General features: G+C 41.1%; 1 protein-coding gene across 6 annotated transcripts in view; it reads right to left on the minus strand.

Moving 5' to 3' along the window:
• Positions 1-21,093, minus strand: part of FBN1 (fibrillin 1) — a 256,376-nt gene that overhangs the window by 135,231 nt on the left and 100,052 nt on the right. For all 6 annotated transcript variants that reach the window (XM_061595358.1, XM_061595355.1, XM_061595357.1 and 3 more), the window contains 5 exons: positions 19,396-19,521; positions 8,033-8,191; positions 5,586-5,729; positions 4,719-4,871; positions 3,870-3,989 (listed from right to left, as the gene is read on the minus strand). In XM_061595358.1, coding sequence (XP_061451342.1) covers positions 3,870-3,989; positions 4,719-4,871; positions 5,586-5,729; positions 8,033-8,191; positions 19,396-19,521 — 702 coding nt within the window. The remainder of the gene's footprint in view (positions 1-3,869; positions 3,990-4,718; positions 4,872-5,585; positions 5,730-8,032; positions 8,192-19,395; positions 19,522-21,093) is intronic.

Raw genomic sequence — 21,093 nt, forward strand, 5'->3', positions numbered from 1 at the left:
CTGCCTTTGTCGCCCTGGTCGATGACATTTGTCAAGGAAGTGATGGGGGGAGTGCAACCTTGCTCATTCTTCTTGACCTCTCAGCAACTTTTTATACCATTGACCACGCTATTCTTCTGCAGCGACTCAGGGAGGTGGGGGTTTGGGGTACTGTACTTCAGTGGTTCTGCTCCTACCTCCAGGGAAGTTTCCAGAAAGAAGTTATGGGAGGCTTCTGTTCAACATCATGGGAGCTTTCCTGTGGTGTCCTGCAAGGTTCCATCTTGTCCCTCATGCTATTTAACATCTGTATGAAGCCACTGGGAGTGGTCATCAGGAGTTTTAGAGTGAAGTGTTACCTATATGCAGATGACACTCAGAAATACCTCTCTGTGCCACCTGAATCAGGAAAGGTAGCTAAGGTGCTAGAGAGGTGACTGGAGGCAATGGTAGGCTGGATGGGGCCAACAAACTGAAGCCAAATCCTGAAAAGACAATGTTATGTGTCCCAGGAGACGGAAAGACAGCCTGTTCTGGATGGAGTTGCACTCCCCAGGAAGGAGCAGGTTTTGTAGGTTGGGGGTACTCCTCAATCCAGCATTGCCAATGGAGGCTTAGGTGGCCTCGGTGGTTAGGAGCCTATTTCCAGCTCCGGCTGTTTTGCCAGCTACAGCCCCTTTTGGACAGAGATGACTTGGCAACAGTACTCCATGTTCTGGTAACTTCCAGACTGGATTATTGCAGTGCACTCTACGTGTGGGGCTGCCCTTGAAGACAGCTCAGAAATTTCAACCCTCCCAAAATGCAACAGCCAGATGACTGGCCTGGGCTCCTTTTAGAACTCATATAACTCCTGTTCTAATTCAATTGCACTGACTGCCAGTTCATTTCTGGGCTCAATTCAAGGTGCTCACATTAGTGTTTAAAGCCCTAAACGACTTAGATCCCAAATATCTCAGAGACTGTCTCCTTCCCTACAGACCCTCTTGGGTGTTAAGATCAACACAGAGGGGCCTTCTTTGTAGTTCTGTCACCTTCAGAAGTTCAAAGAATGGTGAGCCAGCAGCAGGGCCGGTACCAGGCATGACTGGGCCCTTGGGCACCAACCTGCCCAAGGCCCATGGTGCCCACCTGCACCTACTTCTCCTGCTCCAGTAAATGCTAGCCACACTGCACACACTTTCTCTGTGGCAGCCCCTAAGTTGTGGAATTCCCTCCCTACAGAGGTGCATCTGGCACCTTCGCTATAGTTTTTGACAAATGCTAAAAACACATCTCTTTACCCTGGCCTTTGGCTACTGAGATGTATGTTTTCAGAACCCACCCTATTCTTGTGATTGAAATTGGTTTTAACTTTTTTTAATATTGTATTTTAGATTCTGTAACCCACCCTGGGACCTATTGGGTGAAAGATAGGTGAGTAAGAATAATAGAGGCCATTGTCAAGTTTGAGATCCTATCCCTTTCTTTCCTCTCTTGGTCCTTACAATTAATCCGAGGTGGTTATTCATATATCCTTGGCCCATTTTCTGAAGGCTCCACTGTAAAACAGTTTCTATGGCTGTTGCTCTTTACATACAGCAAACAATTCGACTCCAGTGCTGGTATTTTTCTTTTCAGGCTTTTTGGCAAAAGGGCATGTCATTGTTGAGCCTCTCCTTCACTTACAGCCGGTAGTGCTTAGACTTGTTTTCTCTAGGCCTTGTCTTTTAATTCTTTGTTTCTCTTTCAGAGCTCCTTAATCCTGCAGATATTTCTAGAACTGTGCTTTTCCTCTACATGTCTATATTATATTTTGTTTTTTAAAAAACCCAAACATATGATTCTCCTAATTACATCTTCAAGCTTCAAACATAAAATCAACAGGAGATTGTTTCATTCTGACTTCATATTTTTACTGCATGGCTACCCTTTATTCTCTTGCCACGTAGATGGTATAAAATAAGCCAGTACTTTCCACCTAGAGGTGACTTCCTCTTTCATACATAGCAGAAGAGAGTAATGGTAAGGAAGATACCCAACCCTTGTTTCTTTAACTGCTCAGCACTATATTTAGACTGAAGATTGGTGCCCCAGTGGTGGCTGGTGCTCATAGAGACTGGTAGGGCGGAAGGGAGGGAGCCCAAACAGTAGGTGAAATCAGATCCAATAAGAGGCCCCATTTCTGTTCCCATCCTCTTCCCTACTGATTTCTACAACAGCAACACTGAGACTAAGGAGGAGAAGGAAGCTGCCAGGAACTGGTGCGCCTGGACTGGTGGAAAGAGGTCAGGTAGTTGGAGGCTGAAGATAGACATGGATTGGTGGGACAGTGCCCCACTTGTTCTAATGGAAAAGCCTCCACTAGGTGCCCCAATCTACAGGATAAAGTAATCCCGACCTACAGGAGGGGAAATTCCTTCTATCCTGAAAGAGGTGTGGTAAGGCATCCTTCCACGGATCGTTTTGATCTCAACAACTGCAGTCAAATTTCTAACCTCCACTTCCTAGCCAATAAAGTTGAGTGCGTAACAATCTGTTGGCTCAGGTTCTCAAGGATGAATTGGATTTTTGTGGATCCATTTTTGTCTGTCTTTCAGCAAAGTTTCAGGGTTGAAAGTGCTTTGATCACCTTGGTGGACAATCTCTGCTGGGAGAGATACAAGTGAAGTGTAACCCCATTGATTCTCATTCTCTCACTGGTTTATACATCCACTGATATATTACTGGCAGGAATTAGGAGTAGGATGGTACTATTTTGCAGCAGTTCTGCTCTAACTTTTCAGACAGATTCCAGAATGGTTATATTCTATGCCATTTAACAACCAAAAGGGCAACCAAAATGTTCAATGGGAAGGAGCAACTTCCTTATGAAGAAAGGTTACAACATTTGGGCTTTTTAGTTTGCAGAAAAGATGAGTAAGAGAAGATATAATAAAGCTGTATAAAAGCATGCATGGCATGGCAAAAGCGGACAGAGAAAAGTTTTTCTCCCTCTTTTATAACACTAGGCCTCAGAGACATTCAATGAAGGTGAATGTTGGAAGATTCAGGACAGACAAAAGAAAGTATTTGTCCACACAGTGCCTAGTTAAACTATGGAATTCACTCCCACAAGAGGTAGTGATGGCCACCAACTTGGATGGCTTTAAAAGAGGATTAGACAAACTACATGGAGGATAAGGCTAGAAATGGCTACTGACATGATGGCTACTGAGAATCACAAGTAGGGAGAGTAGTACTGTTGCATACAAGTCCTGCTTGTGGGCTTCCCAAGGGAATTTGGTTGGCCAATGTGTGAACAGAATGCTAGACTAGATGGGCCACTGGCCTGATCCAGCAGGCTTTTCTTATATTCTTATGGAACATTATATAAAACTGTGGGGAGAACAGTTTTGGGGTAAAGTATCACCATTACGCAGATGACACTCAGCTAACCGAAGGTGTAGCAGTTAAGTACCTGTGTGGAGTCAGACTGGATGAGAGTAAATAAATAAACTCAATACAGATAAGATGGAATTGCTTATGGTGGAGGCTGAGGGACCCAACAAATTGGGCATCTACCTGACTCGCAGTAGATAGAGTGCCCCTGAAATAAAAGGTTTGCAATTTGGAAGTGAACTTCAATCTGGCCTTGCTCATAGATTCTGAGGTGGCAGTCATGTCCAGAAACCTGTTCTGTGTTTTTGCCAGGCCTTTTATTTTATTTAGTATTGTTCTTTTATTGTCTATTATGTTGGCAGTTTTTTTTAACTGATGTAGGTTGCTTTGGAAACGTTACAGTTGAAAACTTGCATCTAAAGGGAAATTAAGAAGAAGCAGCAGCAAATGACCATGAAAGAATAGCAAATATTTTTCCCTCTTGATATGTCTACAGTAGGTTGTGCATTTATACACAAACTATATTCTACCTCGGCATTCTGTTCTCATCAGGGTACTTTGATATCCAGGATGACACTTGCATATATAGGAACCTTGCGTATTCACACAGTCTCCACCAATACAGGGATTCCTCTCGCATTCATCAACGTCTGAAAGATACAGAGAGTATTTTTAGTAGGCTTTCGTTTGGCAAGTATTCAGGCCTGGAAGTTTCTTTCAACAGTTTGTATTACATAGGCAAAACAAACTTTTAAAACAATAATAATAAAACAAACTGCTACGTAATACTCAAACTTTAAGGACTTCTTTCCCCATCATCATCAATGTATTCTATGTTATGCACCATTCCTGTTGGAAAATTCCATACACAAGATTTGGAAAGCATGCTAGTTTTTTTTTTAAGGCTTATCCAGATGAACTTTCAAAGCGCGCCTCAACCACACTGTTTTCTTTTACACAACCTTCCAAATGTCCTTTCCAGAACTATGTCTAATCCCCACAGAAAAGGATATGGATTAACAAATTTCTGAGCAAGGCATTTTCCAGTTTCACTTTCTAGCTTCACAAGGAAAACAAGAGATTGAAATGTACAGGGCGTATGCACTACTGCCTTTGAGAGGGTGAGCACACAGTCTCCTAAAACAATTAGCTTTTTAAAATGTAGAGGTGGGGGAGATGAACAAGTCTATGATATGGCACTATTGCTATTGTGGTGGGAGGAGATAATCTGGCTGGTATTTACCATTTTTTTAAAAAGTAACTAGTCAATAGCCATTGTTTTAAATAGCAAGTATCAGCATTTTACTATACGCAAGGGGAAAAGGTATTTTAGCAAGTAGCTGTTTTTGAAACTATAGAAAGGAAGAAAAACTACATACCAATGCACTCTCCTCTAAGGTCCAGTTCAAATCCTTTCTTACATTCACAGCGATAACTTCCAGGAGTTGGGATACACCGTCCATTAACGCAGAGATTTTGATATAACTGACAGATGTTGTCCAGAGGTCGAGTGAGATTGACTGTTCCAATATCTGAAATGAATTTTTTTTTAAGGAAAGGTTTAAAATCCTATACACTTTATGTGCCAAGTGTAACAATTATATATACCCTTCACTAATACAATACAGTATTATTAGATAATTGTTTTTACTTTGGCAAATTCATACAACACCCTTTTCACTACAACTTGAATTGTCACTGTCACTCTCATGGGAAAGGTTTGTCTACAACACATTGCATCTGGAACAAATGTGGTTTGCTCTGCCATCCTCTAATGCAGATATATGCAACTTATGGAGCCTGGTTTGAATCCCATAAACACAAGGCCTTTGAGCCACATTCATTCCACCCATCTTTGCTTTGGCCCAGTCACCGAAATCTACTTGGTTTCTCAACTGATTTCATCTTGCAGTCCTCAAAAGAAGCAGGAGAAGATTGTGTGGGGCAGGTGAAAACATTTAAAAACATTTCAAATTCCTAAGCACCTATATCAAAGTTTAGGAGAAAACACTGAAGTTCTAGGGACCAGCCCTGTGCAGGTGCAAACGGCTAGCAAGTACCAAAAATTATTACATGCCACTATCAAATTTTTAGGATATCAAGGCACTTGGGATTTTTCCTGCCCTGCACATGCTGGTAAAGGACAAGGAAATCAGTCACAGCAGTCAGATAAATTCACTAATTTAACAAGGGATTAAATGTAGGGCACTCCTGGGGAGAAATAAAGGGTTTGATTTAGTTTTTACCTGGTATTGGTCTACGAGATGGCACAACAACATCTGGTGGGAAAACTGGCGGATATCTATCAGGTGGAAAGACAGGAGGAATGCCAGGGACTTCTGGTCTTGCAGGCATCAGACCGGCAAACGCACACAATTTGCGGAACTCCTCTGAAAGGAAACACCATTTTATCAAATGAAAATGTTCTCATTATATTATGCTGACTTTTTATTTTTATTTTTTTTGTTTAACTATTTTTGATTTTGTTTTTTGTCTTTGAATGTTTTATGATTTCGTCTTGTATGTTTTATGAAAATTTGAATAAAAATTATTGAAAAAAAAAATATATTATGCTGACTTTACAGCCAGTTTAGGATGTACAACAGTGTCTATGAAATATAGTTGTAAAGCAGAGTTATTAATTAAGTAGTCCAAGTAAAACTATCTGCTACGTTTGTGCATTGGTCTGACTGCCTCCATTACTAAAAGGCCAGGAGATGTGTTGATATTTGCCGCCTCTAACTGCTGTTTCCCCAGACGTGAGTCATGTGTCTTCTCTTGCTAGAACTACGGACAGAGGTGAATTTCACTCAGTCCAGAGTTCAAAGCAAACCAACCTAATTCACATTTTCAGGACTACTATGTACACTGATATGCAGTTACCATTCGGACTTTTGTGAGGCAGTTTCTGTTAGAAAATGTGTTTTAAGAAGAGTATTTTATGGGGAACTACGTACAAAATGTGTATTTTAGGGAAAATATATACAAAAGCACACAAAATGCTATTTTAGGTGAAAATGCAAACAAAAATGTGGGTTGTATTCTTTCTTAAAAAATAAATTTATTTATCATATGCTCATTAACTAGGTAATTACATATCAAAAGCGCAAGAAAATATTTTAGCAACCCTCCCCTCCCCCAAATCTTGTGTGTCTAAAAAGGTATCATATGGTCTTCCCACTCATGTCCATAAAGTTATCTTGACCAACATATTTCCTTCAATGTGGGTTGCATTGAGTTAACTTTTACTCAGAGTAGATCCATTGAAATTAGTGGCCATGACTAACTTAGATCCATTAATTTCAATAGACATACTCCCAGTAAAAGTTAGTTCAATACAACTCTTTGTGTTTTAGGAGAAATGTGTAGAATTTGAATATTTTTTAAAAAATATATGATTAAAATCAACTGTTAATTGAAAAACAGATTAAAATGCATGTCAGCTTCCACATGTCTAGATAGGCTTGCCTAAACAAAAATGTTTTTAGCAGGTACTGAACAGAGTACAGTGAAGGCATCTGCCTAATGTCAATAGGCAGGGAGTTTCCAAGTGTGGAACTGATCTAAAAGATCAGTTTCTTACAAGTGTGGAACATATATTCTGTGGCACCTGTAATAGTTCCAGTTCTACAGTTCAAAGCTGTTGAATGCGCATATATGGAGTAAGATGAACCCTCATGTAAACTGGTCTCAAGCTGTGAAGAGCTTTATAATTGTAACACCCTGAACTCTTTAGGAATATCTTCATGACAGTATGAGATGTTCAACTGTGAAACAGACCAGACGGTGGTGGACTCTCCTTCACTAAAGACTTTGAAGCAGCAGCTGGATGAGATGTTGTGGATTTCTTGCATTGTCAGGGCGATGGACCGAATGAACTTTGAGGTCCCTTCCAACTCGATGATTCTAATTGAGCAATTGAGGAGCAACCACTGAGGACACATCTTCGCATGTCTTTGTAGTCTTAGTTCAGTATGCATTATGGTAAATTTATTGTGTTTTTGTTTCACAAATGTTGGACCACTTCAGAATCCAGTGAAACAGGAATATGGGTGGGGGGGAAATCCAGTAAGCAGATAAACAAGCGTAAAGTGAAACTAACTGTGATGTAGGAGATACATAAGTGTATCTCTGAATGGCTTTTACTTCAAAAAAGCTGGGAGGGGAGCGGGAACTAGATCAGGGCTATTGTTTTTTAACTCCTTTTCCCATGCTATTTCCCCAGTCAAAATCCACCTTTGAAGACCTAAAGTGGCCGGGAAGGGGGGAAGAGAAGTAGACTATATTTCAGTTCCCCACTAAATTTGATTTGGGACTATACCCTTCCCCCTCCTGGCTACCCCTCCCCCCCAATTTCCAGTTCTCACTCATCTGTCAGGCAGACTATTGACAGCTGGGCTTGGATTTGATGTAATATAGCCAACAGTAATGATAACTGAGCTACTTTGGCTACCATGAAATTTAAAGTAGATAATTCAATTACGACATAGAAAATTCATTCTCACTGGAGAGCTGGCAGCAATCTATAAGAGCCTTCCCCAAATATGTCCTCAACTACTGAGCAAGTCTTAGTTCTATTCAGTCTTTAAAATGCTTTTCATTCCAAGTTATAATTATTCCCATAAGAGTTCAACAGAGTCTACACTGCAAAAAATAGAACAGTTATATGCTTGGCATATGATTGGTTCCATACCAGTGGCACGAATGGGACACATTTCTGGGGCGCTAGTTGCTCCAGGAGACCAGCATCGTCCAGAATCACAACAACACTGTGTTTTGGTTAACACCTGCTGGAGCTGGTTGCCACAGCGGCCATTGGTGAGAGAAGAAAAGCAATATCCAGGGCGTACATCTGTTACAGGGGAAGAAACAGACACATTTTTCAACTCTTGAGAACAGTCCTTCAATTGTCTAAAAACATCTACTTGCACATACATCTCTTTCAATGCCGAATGAATCCATTAAAGTCAGTAGTTTGCTAAATGTTCAATATTTGATATTAATTATATAATGTTATTGACTAGTATATTTATTTATTTCAACAATTCATATAATGTTTAACACTTTAGTCTCTAAGTGCTGTATAGTAAGGTTAAAGAAATACAATAAAGATAAAATCAATTAAAACTAACCATAAAATCAGAAAAGTTACTTTAAAAGCCTGCTGATTTTTTTTAAAAGGTCTTTGCTAGTTCAACAGAGAGGAAACCATTCTGATCTCAGCTGTGGGGGAGTTTCACAGAATTGGGCATATAATATTGAACACACAACTCCTGGAGGAAACAACCCATACATCCATGCCATGGGGGACCACTAACTCGACGTCACTGTTAGATGTCAGTGATCGGGCAATAATATAAGGAATATGGATTACTATCCCCACTCTGTCTTTTTACCATTGTCTCTCTCTCTCCACTCCTCTGATTCTGCATTACTTATTAAGTCACATGGTTCCACTTCCTGATAGCCCTTGCTTGTAGCACTGGGACTCTTCACCCATCCCCCAACTGATTTGGGTTTGAAGGGTGGAGGGGAGCTTGCTTCCCCTCTGTTTTGGCCCCCAAGGCCAAGGGCAACATGGAAAACTGCATTCATCCCCAGTCCAAGTCTCAACAATTGGTTGCTAGAGCAAGCCATATCCACCACTTCCACTCTAAACCTATCACAGCAACGTTTGCTGGGTTGAAGGAAAACAAACAAATAGACATTGGTTTCCCTTCAGCCACCCAAACTTCCAGCCCCACCTAGCTGAGCTTCAACCTGTGTGTCACTCTCTGCTCCCAGATAATTTTGGAAGCTGGCTTCTAAATCCTGGCTTGTTTGGAAGCAGTTAATTATACTTCCTGGTTCACACATAATGAGAAGCTATGGTTAACTGGCTCCATGGTATTTTCCCTACTTACACAATGGGAGGGAGGAAGTAGGAGCAAAGGGCTGCATACAGAGGCATGAAGGTCATGTATGTCCTATTTCATTAAGCCAGGATTCAATCATGCAAACGTGGTCAGATTTGGCTGAAGCAGCAGAGCAATTTGGCAAGCTATTAAGATTTAAATTTTCAAAAAAACATATACCATAACTCCCACTGATTTCAAGTTACCCTGGTTTTTAATTTTTGAAGATGTTCAGATATGAAAAGGAAAAGTAAGCTCAAAAACTGAAGCCAATTAAAATGAATTAAAATAAGCCTGCTGAGAACAGATAAGTGCCCATATTCTCGTGCCTTGAAGAGCAGTTTCTGCTGAAATCTGCAGCTAAAGCTTTTCACAGCATGGAGATACACCTGCTAATAGCTGCTGTTAAAGACATAAGAGCAAGGGCCATTAAAAGAAGTGGCAACCCCAGCAAAGTCCCTCCAGCAATAACAGATTAATACAAATATGAAAACAGAAGGATATAATTTTTAAAATATTCTAAAGCAACAGCAGCCAAACACACAACAGAATGCTTCAAAGCTGCCTTTCTGCCCTGTGAGATACAACATGCTATTCATCTTGCAGGTTCTTAATAACCTGGCAGCAATCCCAGTGAATGTCATGCAGTACTCTACTTTTTATTTTTTTAAGGTTGGAGAGAAGATGCTAAGGCTCAACTCTGGCAGACAGCCATGAACAAGAATAGTATTAATGCCTGGAAGTCAGAGAAATTCCTGGAAATGCAGGAGCTGGACGTTTTCTTTCCTTTTGTAGAAGGAATCGCAATACAAATATTATTTGTTTGATTGTCACATGTATAACTCGCTTTTCCTCCAAGGAAAATACATGGCCCTCCCCACTTTATCCTCACAACAACCCTGTGAGGTAGGTTAGCCTGAGAGACAGTGACTGGCCCAAGGTCATTCAGTGAGCTTCATGGCTGAGTGAGGATTCGAACCATGGTCTCCCAGTCATCCTAACCATTACACCACACTGGCTGTTATGAATGCCTCAGGCCAAATCACCTTCCCTCGCATTAAGCTGTGGCAGAAGCATCAAAAGCAAGGAGATTGATTGACTGACTGACTGATCTATTATTTTATTTATTTGTTTCTTAGTTGCCTCACGCCCACTGGTCTCTATACAACTTACAATACATTTTGAAACATACACTGTAATATAAAACAAATGTAAAAACATACAAAATTTAAAAACCCAACAAAAAGGATTAAGACAGCATACCAAAGGCCTGAGTGAAAAGGAAGGTATTCGCCGAGTGCCTAAAGATGGATACCGAAGGTACCAGGCATGCCTCCTTGGGGACAGTATTCCACAGCTGGGGGAGGGGCACCACTGATTGCTTTTCAAATGCAACAAGATGGCAGCTTTGGGAGCTGGACAGATGAACCCTGTCCATAGGGTCAGCTCTGCCAGGCAGCAGGATGAAGCAACCTGCTTCAGGCAGCATTGCTGGGAGAGGATGGGAATTAGCGTGTTGACTGAATGGTGAAGCAAGCCTTTCAGTTTTTTTCTCTTGGGGGGCTGGGGATGCCGTTTGGATTTTGCTTCGAGCAACAAAATGTCCTAGGTCGGCACTGCCCAACTAATGTTATTCAAAACTGTAAGGCACCTTATTCCTGCAAGAAGTACTATGCCACTTCAGCAGAAAGGCTATTTACATGAATGCATGAATAAACTAGGAATGTTTAAGAATTTTATCTTTGCAAACTCCTATCCAAAACGACCTGCCCTCCACTTACCGTGGACTACTGTGTACATTGGAACTTGGCTATCCACTAGATTTTGCACTTTTCCAAATGCTGCAACACAGTTCTCAGCAGGGCTGGCCTCACCATTATGCAGAGTGAGGTGACAGATGTGCGTATGTGTGGGGGAATCATTCGTGGTGTATTCGAGGACAGAGCTATGTATGCCACGTGGTCTGCTGTCCACCTTCTAAGCTAGTGTGTTGACCTTATGAGCAATAGAGAACACTGCTCCATACCCCAGCAATGATGTATGATTTATAGATATTTACGTATCTTTATCTGTTGTAAATCACTTTGAGATACAGATAGTAAATATAAGAATATAAATGTAAGAAATAATAATTGCCAGTTCAATTCACTTCTGTACGTAGAATCTTGTTCTTTGCCTCAGGCAGTAAAATGTCTTGGGGCAGAGCTCTCATTCTAAACAGGGTGTATCAAAATACATATTTAAATATGTTTTAAATATACGTGTTTAAATTACACATTTGAATCCATTTTAAAATACTATAATTTTTGAGATTTTTTTAATTACCAGATTAATGTGGAAATGGAATGGAATTATGGCTAAAGTGACATGCATCAAGAAGAGGTAGATTCACCGGTCCCTAGAACAAATCCTTAAAATGCAGCATCCAATGATGCAGTTGTTTTAGGTTTCGCCTAAAGTGGAAGGAGGATATAGAGCAACGAGGCTCCTGTGCTCCGTTCACTGGGCGTTCATTTAATTTTCCCATCAGTCCTGGCTTCCCCCACCAAAGAAATGACTGAAACGATACAGGCTGAAGGGCAGACAAGAATACAAATAAATCAGTGCCCATCAAAATTGTTTACAGAGATGGGTGGGCTCCATATCTAAAATTGCACTGGTATGCGCTGTCCAGAGAACATAATGTACCCAAAATTTCTCACTCAAAATTAGAGCCGTTCAGCAAAGAACTCCATCTATTTTGGAAGCATATGGATGAGAAAAAAGGAGAAAATAAGACCCTTTTATAAACCCACAATACAATCTAAAAGTTTGAGCAACTATTTCACAATGAATTTTTTCATGTCAAGGTTAACACAACAAGCTATAGTGCGATTTGATGCTGAGTAATAAAACAAGCCTGCTTGTTTGTAAAGAAAGACAAAGGTCACTGTCAAATCTTAGGAGGAAAGAATTGCATATGTGACCACTTTATTGGCAGGCTACATCCATCTTAAAGAAACAGATACTGCTGTTGGAATAAAGAGTCACATATATAATTTATCATATTTATATCCTGCGTTAGTGTAGTAGTGTTGTAGCAACAGTAGTGTTGCTGTTGGTGCCCCACTCAAGGGGAGTCTCTCTCAGGCACAGAAGGTAATAGGGATGCACAACAATGGCCTCTCCAATTTAAGATTTTGGATTGGCCAGGCCTGTATAAATACTAGGGAGCTGGCCTTCTGCGTTTGCCTAGTCAACAGTGCAATCCATATCTTGCTGTATTTCATGCACCATCTTTTCCAGGTCAAGTCACTAATTTCAAGGATCCTAAAATGAAGAACATGCATTCCAGACCTAAACCTAGCTATCCCCGCTCTGCGCCTGGGACTTACTGGGCTAAGGGGTGAGTTTTGCAGCCGCAGCCAAAGCAGGAGCTGCCATCATGGGGGGTGCGTGCACGCTCAGTGCTGATGTACCGATGCAGCACACAGCTAGGGGACGTGGTGGCCAAAGGGTATTTAAACCCACGCCACCAGCTTCCCGCCTTCCTTTGAACTTTGTTGGAACCCGCCCAACCCTCCCTCTGCTGCAGTGTGATTCATTTGGTCGCTACGGCACCAACTAGCAATTTTTGGCCTGCTTGCTTCACTTTGCCAGCAGGTTTCTTTTGCTTACTCCACACTGTGGTTAGTGGGGAAGGGTCAAGGGTTAGCACGGGTGCCTCGGGGGATAATAGGCTGATTGGTCTGTTTGGTGTTAATACGTCAATGGTCACTTGAGCAAAGAAGTGTGGGGAAAGGTTAAAAGGGGAAGGGCAGCTAGGTGACACCTTTAGGCACCTTTGGGGGTGATAGGCGGTCCGGAGGCCTGCAGCTCAGGGCTATACAGTAGGGCCCTGCTTATATGGCGGGTTCCATTCCGGACCCCCGCCGTAAAGCGGAAATTGCCGTAAGTTGGAACCCTATTGACTTTAATGGGGCGCATCACACGAAGATGCCGCAAAATGCGGCAAAATCGTCTTTTAAAGAGGGGAGGAAAGCCGCCGCATTAGCGGAACACCGGGAAACGGAGCGCCAGGAAGCAGGGCCCTACTGTGCATCCCGGGGGCAGAATACGGGCCGCCTTTGGGGCCAATGTGCCTCATCCGCTCGGAGTTTCAGGGCTCTGAGGGGCAGTGACGCAGGTTGGACCCCCTACACATCTTCAGGGCGTGGCCTGAGCTGGGGGTCTGGCAAAGGGCAGCCCCTGGCTCAGGCAGGGTTTGGTTGTCCTATAGCTGCAAGCATGCTTTGCCTGGCTCATCAGGATGCACCCTCACTTAAGCTCCCCTCTGCAGGTTCATATTTTAATTGGATTAGGCTCAGTAAAGTGGACCACGATTCAACCCAATGAACGGTGTCTGTGCTTTATTTCAGCAGTAGGCTGCAATAGCTTTCCTCAGCCCTAGCCTGACTGTAACAAATACATAGGATTGGCAGACAGTTCCAGGAACTTTTTCTTTTTTATTGCTTGTGCTGTGTGTGTTTTAACTGTACAGCTATTTTCACACTTTCTTACATCATCCTGGAATCTTCTAGGGAAGGTTGATTAAGAAATGTTTTAAATAAATAAATATTAAAGAGTCTTCCCACCATCCCAAAAGACAACCTAACCACCCTAAGCCTAAAACACATTTGCAGTAGTCCCATTTATTAGGTGTAAGAGATTATATATGGGCAGGGAGCTCCACTACATTTGAATGGAGGAGCCTGTTCAATAAGGAACATGTGGATCAAATCACACAACTTAAACAAAGGGGGAAACCCACACTTAATGATATCCACATACAGATCCTTGGACAACCTCAATTATCACTCTTGATAATCACTCTTGCCTAAGCAGTTGGAACTTGCTCATGGGGAGAGTACTCAACTGTTCCAATCTCCTCTTCAGGTAATCTCCATCTACCTTTAGTAGAGTAAACCCATTTCCAAATCAGGGGATGGGTTGCCCATTCCAAAATGCTTATCTTTAAGAATGTATCAATGCTTTATCTAGTCTAAGCAAAACAATTCTGTCTGAATACAAGTCAAGGTCTTTTTAAGGTTACTTGTAAAGAAGACTTCAGTATTACCAAGCCAAAGGCAGGTGGTTGTTTTTCCAGAGAGCTGAACATGGTACTAAAATGGCATCACTGCCTGTAATGCGCACTTAAATATAATATACATACAAACACTTTAATATCCCATTTTTCTTCCATGAAGGAACTTAAAGGTGGCATGCATAACATTCATGGACGGTCTACCATCAAAGCACTGATAAGACCCACACAACTATTTTGCCATCGTATTTATTCACAAGTTCCACAGGATTTTGCAGTAACTCAAAAACCTATCAAACCTGTTTGACCAACAGCAAAACAATTATTGTGTGTACCGGCAATTATGCCTCTATCATACCATAGCTCTCTTAAAATCTATTGTCTGCCTCCAGTTCCAGTCTCTTGGACTTGATCTGGTCCAGGAGGAAAATATTTCCTAGGCATTCACAGGTTCTTCAGATAGAGTTACTTTCCCCTCTGCCCGCCCCCCATCAAAAACAGGGGGGAAGGGAAGCTAAGAAGGCCACTATGAAAGTACGTATCAGCTGAGAATCTTGCCAAATGTGGAACAGAAAAAGGAAGAGAGAAATTTTTAAATTAAACATGCATCTAAGCCAACACAGGCTGTGCAGCTGAACTGCAGACACAGAAAATGCAGTAAGTCTTGTCCTGTGAAAAGCGGCCCTAGCCTCATACTAAAACTAATTCCAGACTAGATATTTTGCCCAGTTCCATTAGTTTTGGCTAGAATCATTTTAATATTGCAAATGCGCAGCTTGCAAATCCAGACTGTCTGTGGATAATTAATAGCGTTTTCCATCTAGCACGTTTTGTCTTGAAAATGATGCTGAAAATTAAGAATGGCTTAGGGCCTGGATTACCACTTTCACTGGTTTTTGTCATCAATCATTAAATTAAAATACTTCAGTATGGAGATGCTGGAAGAAATGACACCATATTTTAAATCTGCAAAGGATTGTTTTGCAGGGGTGCTGTGAGTGCAACTAAAGCAAAATAAAGACATATTGATTTGATGTTAGAGCCCCAGGCTGCTAAACCATGCAAAGAATTGCATCCCAGGATCTTTTGCAATATCACAGAGAATGCTGGGGCACAATCTTTTACACTGCGCACAGCCTTATGTGATCTGAGAGTTGTGCCCAGAATTATCTGCAACACTGCAAAGGATTCTCAGATCATCCACTGCTATATTGGGTATCCTAAGTAACCACTTGGTTTGTCAGTGTAGGTGAGCTGGACCTAACTACAACTCATTCACACCCTGGAGGTGGAAGGAAAGACAGAAACAGGCAGATAGATGATATGCATTCAAAGCTTCACTTAAAGCGCGGATGAGGAACCTGAGGCCTTCCAGAAGCTGTTGGACACTAACTCCTGTCAGTCCCAGGCTAATGGTCAGGGTTGGTCAGGGATGATGCACGTAGTCCAACATCTGAACATGTTCACCGCCCAGAGAGCTGTTGCTAGTCAGGCGGTATATAAGCTTAATTAAATAAATAAAATTAAATAAAAAACAGGTTCCCCATCCCTGCTTTAAAGGAAGCAACTTCAATGAATAATGTGAAAAATTGTGTGCCATCTTGCTGGTCTCCAAAACAAAGATGAGAAAGGGGTAAAGAATTGCCAAGGTACTCCCAGTGGGTCTGGAATACTGGACAGGGAAGCATTTGCACATCCCCATGAAACTGTTAGTATGACCTTACAGAGGCTTGTGTCAGAACCATAGATAAGCAATAGTGCAATTGGTTGAGCAGGAACTTAAAACAGCAGAATTTTGACTGTAGCAATTCTATAAATCAAGTTCTGGGGTCTAGAAATCCAAGTAGTAGTGAGTGTTGAGGTCACATATTTCCTTCCCCACTCCTTTGTGTACTCAGATGAACTTGCTTTTCAATCATCCCAGAGTGCAGGACACAGAATAATGGGCTCAAATTAGAGGAAGCCAGATTTTGGCTGAACATCAGGAAAAACTGCTAGAGCAGTATGACAGTGGAACCAATTACCTAGGGAGATGGTGGACACTCCAACATTGGAGGCATTCAAGAGGCAGCTGGACAGTCATCTGTTGGTACGCTTTAACTTGGATTCCTGCATTAAGAAGGGGTTTGGACTCAATGGCCTTATAGGCCCCTTCCAATTTTACTATTCTATGGTTAATAGCAAACCATACTTTGATGTTGCATCCGAAACAGTGGACTATGGTTTGCACTTGCCCTACAAATTAAGAGTTTGAAACCATATTCAGCAGTCAAGTGTTGGTTCAAATGGTGTGAAGAACTCGCATACTCAGTCCATTAGTTACATGGTGGTTTGGCTTGCGCTTTAGAAGCATAGAAAGCTGCTTTATACCAAGTCAGGACATTGATCCATCTAGCTCTGTACTATCAAGGGCTTTTTCAGTGGTGGCCCCAGAATTGTGGAACACCCTCCCAGAGGAGATACGCCTGGCGCCAACATTACTATCTTTTCGGTGCGAGGTTAAAACTTTCCTCTTCGCCCAGGCATTTTAATCATTTTAATCATTTTAATTATTTTGATCATGTTGTATCTATTGGAAGTTTTTATTATTATTATTATTATTTTAATATTGTGTATTTTAAATTGTGTTTTTATATTGTATATGCTTATGTATTTTAATGTTGTTCTTGTTCTTGTGCACCGCCCAGAGAGCTTCAGCTATGGGGCGGTCTATAAGTTTAATAAAATAAATAAATAAATAAATAAGTATCAACAGCCTCCAAGGTTAATAATGGGAAATGTATATTTTATATCATTGAGAACAGAGAATTTTTTTATGTTATAAAACAGAAGTTCCCAAACTTTTTGCCCATGGACCACCTGAAAATTGCCGAGTGCTTTGGAGGACCACTTAATGATTTTTCTGTCTGTTGTAATGCACTGTGCTGGGAGCTGTATGATTTTTAGTTGTATTTTTACAGACATGCCATGGACCATCTGAATGAAGCTCGTGGACCACTGATTGGGAACTTCTGCTATAATACATATAAAATTTTACATAGGATAATCAGCAAAGAAAGTATATTGTAACATGCTCTCAGTGATGTCTAAACTGCATAAGACATTGAAAACAGCCTTAGACACATTAAAAAAAAAACACTTGAGTCACCTCCCAGTATATATCTATTCCAGATTTCTAAGGAAAAAGTACATTTTACAACATTAGTTCTAACTCTGTGTCCGTTTTGCTCTGCCTTTTCCCCTCAAATGAACCCATTTCACATGGAGTGCTATGCAGAGTTTGCATTTGGGATTGTGTGTATATCATATTTCAAACAGACACACACGCACATAGAAACTGTCCAGACTTAACAAAAGAAAGATGTTAAGTCACAAGAGAGGGATTGTTATAATCCCTTCTTTTTGCTAAAGGGAGTGGTTATTACTTCCTGCCTTCTTCTCCCATGAATACTTTTATTCTCCTCTTCATATTACGTCTTTTAGTATACCCCAGTGTATGACAGCCAAAACTAGCACATGAGTATGCAATCTTATTCTTGCAGACTGCTGAACTGCATGACTATATGAACTTTTTCAAAAATGCACATGCTTTTGAATGGTTTTTAAATATAACGTGCTTTTGAATGCTGTACATTTCAATGCAGGAACAAATGGGCTGAACATAGTTGGCAGTAGGGATGCTTGGATCCCTACCTCACTGTCCTGTGTGCAGACTTTAATTCCCCCACCCGTGTCCCATGCTGCATGGGAAAGTAAGGTTCTGCAAATATTTTTTCCCTATGAACAGCATTTTTTGTGCATTGTTTTTGCAATGTTTATCACACTTACGTTTAGATGTTTTCATTATGCTTCCATTACATAAGGAATCATGTTCAAGCAGTGCCTACTTTAATCTTAACTGTTTAGGAGGAGGATTGGTCAGACCAGTTTCTTTTGTGTAATAGATAGCCAGGCATATTCCCTTTTGCTGGGAGAATGGGCCTTTGCATAACTAGAATTGGACAAGAACAGGTGATTTGTTGCCATAGTAGCAAATGGTCAGAGATGCCCTTTGGAAGCTTCCACATAACAAAATAATAGGAGCATATAAGATGGGGGGCAGTTAGTTCCAGAGCAAATTTTGGGGTGCTGGAACAACTCCAAATCCATGCATACATATGAATTTGGATATTTTTTTCCTGACATCTTTAGGTGGCATTTCCATTATAGTGTTTTGTCCCTTTATACCTGTTGTAGGATAATAGCTGACTCTTACTTTTTGCATAAATGGGCCATATTATAAATATATGGAAATTACAGAGGGAAGTCAAATGATGACATTCTAAGGAACACTTAAAATGGCAGTTCTCTGAGGGTGCTTCAGATATTACTTCCCCCTTCCACCCTAGGTGCTGTGGGGATTGGGAGTGGGTCTTAGATGCATATATTTTTAAAGCATGCATTCAAAATCCAGGCTCAAGTGGCACCACACATTAAAATAAAAAGGATCTGCCAATTCCTGTATGCATTTCTATGTGAACTTAGGGGAGATGGAGGTGTACAGAAAGAAAATATGTGAGCCTAAGTATTTGCCTAAATCTTGCAGCCTGTAAAGATGAGGACAGGAAATATGAACAGTTATTTTGTGAAAGCTACCACTGGAAGGGAATATCGCTGCACAGAAAAATATTAAATAATTCTGCATTCTAGGCTTTCATTTTAAAAAAAAATTAAACGCTTTTATGGGAAAACAATCTAGCTGATAATATCTGTCCATACAGCAGATCATTCTGCTTCAGATTCATCCTGTTTCAAAGAAGCTTGTTTCCATGTACTGGGTGGAATCGAACAAAGAGCTAACTCATGCAGGGATTTTTCCTTGCACTACAGAATGTTCTTCCCCTCTCCTCCCCCTTGGGTGCCCCCTAAATCTGCTCTAGGGGTTCCTCTAATCCTCTGGAGCAGATCTGGGGGAGGCATGACAAGGATGACAGAAGGTCGCATTGTGCAAGCAGAAATCATTGCCCTGCCTGGACACAGTGAATACCGCCCACTCCTATTCACAGACTTATCCATGGCATTACACATTTATCATGTCAACATTTGCAATCCCTTACTCACCTATGCACCTGGAGCCATCTGGGGCTGTGTAAAATCCAGAAGGGCATTTGCAAAAGTAACTGCTAACTGTGTTGGAACATTCTCCCTCTTCACAGATTCCAGGGATGGTACTGCACTCATCAATATCTACAGTTTTTAAAAAAGAAAGTGATTTAATTGTGTCAGAATGATAGGATCAAAACAGCAACATTATTCAGAAATATATATTTCTTGATACACATCAATTAAAGCTATTGCAATGAAGAGCAGCCTCACACAATAGGCAATATATACACCATGCAGGGAAAATGTATGGATCCTGCAGTACCGTATGTCCCTTGGCCCTAATACCAAGCCTACAACATAAAACCAGGTTTTTAAAATTCCGAATTCCACAACCACTTTTTCTTTCAATTCCTGATTTCTTAATCTATGCATCATGTATATGCACAGTTTGAACATTTTGGGGTAACAATTTTATCTCATTTTGATAGTTCAGCTCCCCATTGCATTCCCCCAGATTTCAAGTCAACAACTTGATATCATCATTGTTTATTAAGATTTTAAGCAATATCAATAAATCACTAATCTTCTTCAGTTTCAAGCTGCAAACTGGTTTCCCACAGCTCTTCTAAAAGTAGACATATGCCTCCATTCTTTACTTTTATTTAATGCGTTTTATGTCTCTAAGGCCATGCTTCCTTCTAATGGCAACATCTGATGCAACATGATCACATGGGCTAGTCTGGCAATATAATTATTTCCTGGCCAGATAATGCTGCCAAAAAGACGACCAGAGGGAATAACCAAAGAAAAGGCCGACCAAAGTTGGTGCATCTTTCCTATAAGGAAAAGTGTTTGGTGGTGGTTTTAGTTTAGAAAAAAGACTAACAGAACAATCCTATGCATGTTTACTCAGAAGTAAGTCCCACTGAGAAGCACTTTCTTTTGTCTGTCCTGAATTAGCAAAAAAAAAAAAAAGTAAATAGAGTCAGCAAAGGCTGGTTACATTCCAAAGGTCTAGGTAAACAGAACATTTTTGACCTTACATCTAAATGAGGCCAATTATGCCAAGTGGTGATCATAGAATTATAGAATAGTAAAGTTGGAAGGGGCCTATAAGGCCCACACATTCTGAATACTCCAAAAGTTTCCAGCAGCAACTTGTGAACAACATGTAATTTATGCCTGGGTTCAACTGTGGCGTAGTGGTTAGAGTGTTGGACTATGGCTTGGGAGTCCAGGGTTTGAATCCCCACACAAGCCATGAAGCTCACTGGGTGACCTTGGGCCAGTACCTCAGAGGAAGGCAATGGTAAACCACCTCTGAATACCACTGACCATGAAAACCCTAATCATAGGGTCGCCATAAGTCGGAATAGACTTGAAGGCAGTCCATTTCCATTTTCAACTCCAGAAGAATAGGTGAAAATGGTCTGGGCAGGTTCAGAGCTTGGAAAAGTTACTTTTTTGAACTACAGCTCCCATCAGCCCAATCCAGTGGCCATAATGGCTGGGGCTGATGGGAGTAGTAGTTCAAAAAAGTAACTTTTCCAAGCTCTGTGCAGCAGCAGAGTACATTTTCCTCACCAATGATTAGAAAGAGTCCTCACAAATCATGAAGGGGTGTGGTTACCCAATCAGAGGGTAGCATGTCTAAATAGATGCTGAGGCTCAAATTTCTTTTTCTGTGAATGAAGCTGCAAGCAAGAGACTGGC

The sequence above is a fragment of the Rhineura floridana genome, chromosome 14, assembly GCF_030035675.1.
Source record: "Rhineura floridana isolate rRhiFlo1 chromosome 14, rRhiFlo1.hap2, whole genome shotgun sequence".
Lineage (NCBI taxonomy): Eukaryota > Metazoa > Chordata > Lepidosauria > Squamata > Rhineuridae > Rhineura > Rhineura floridana.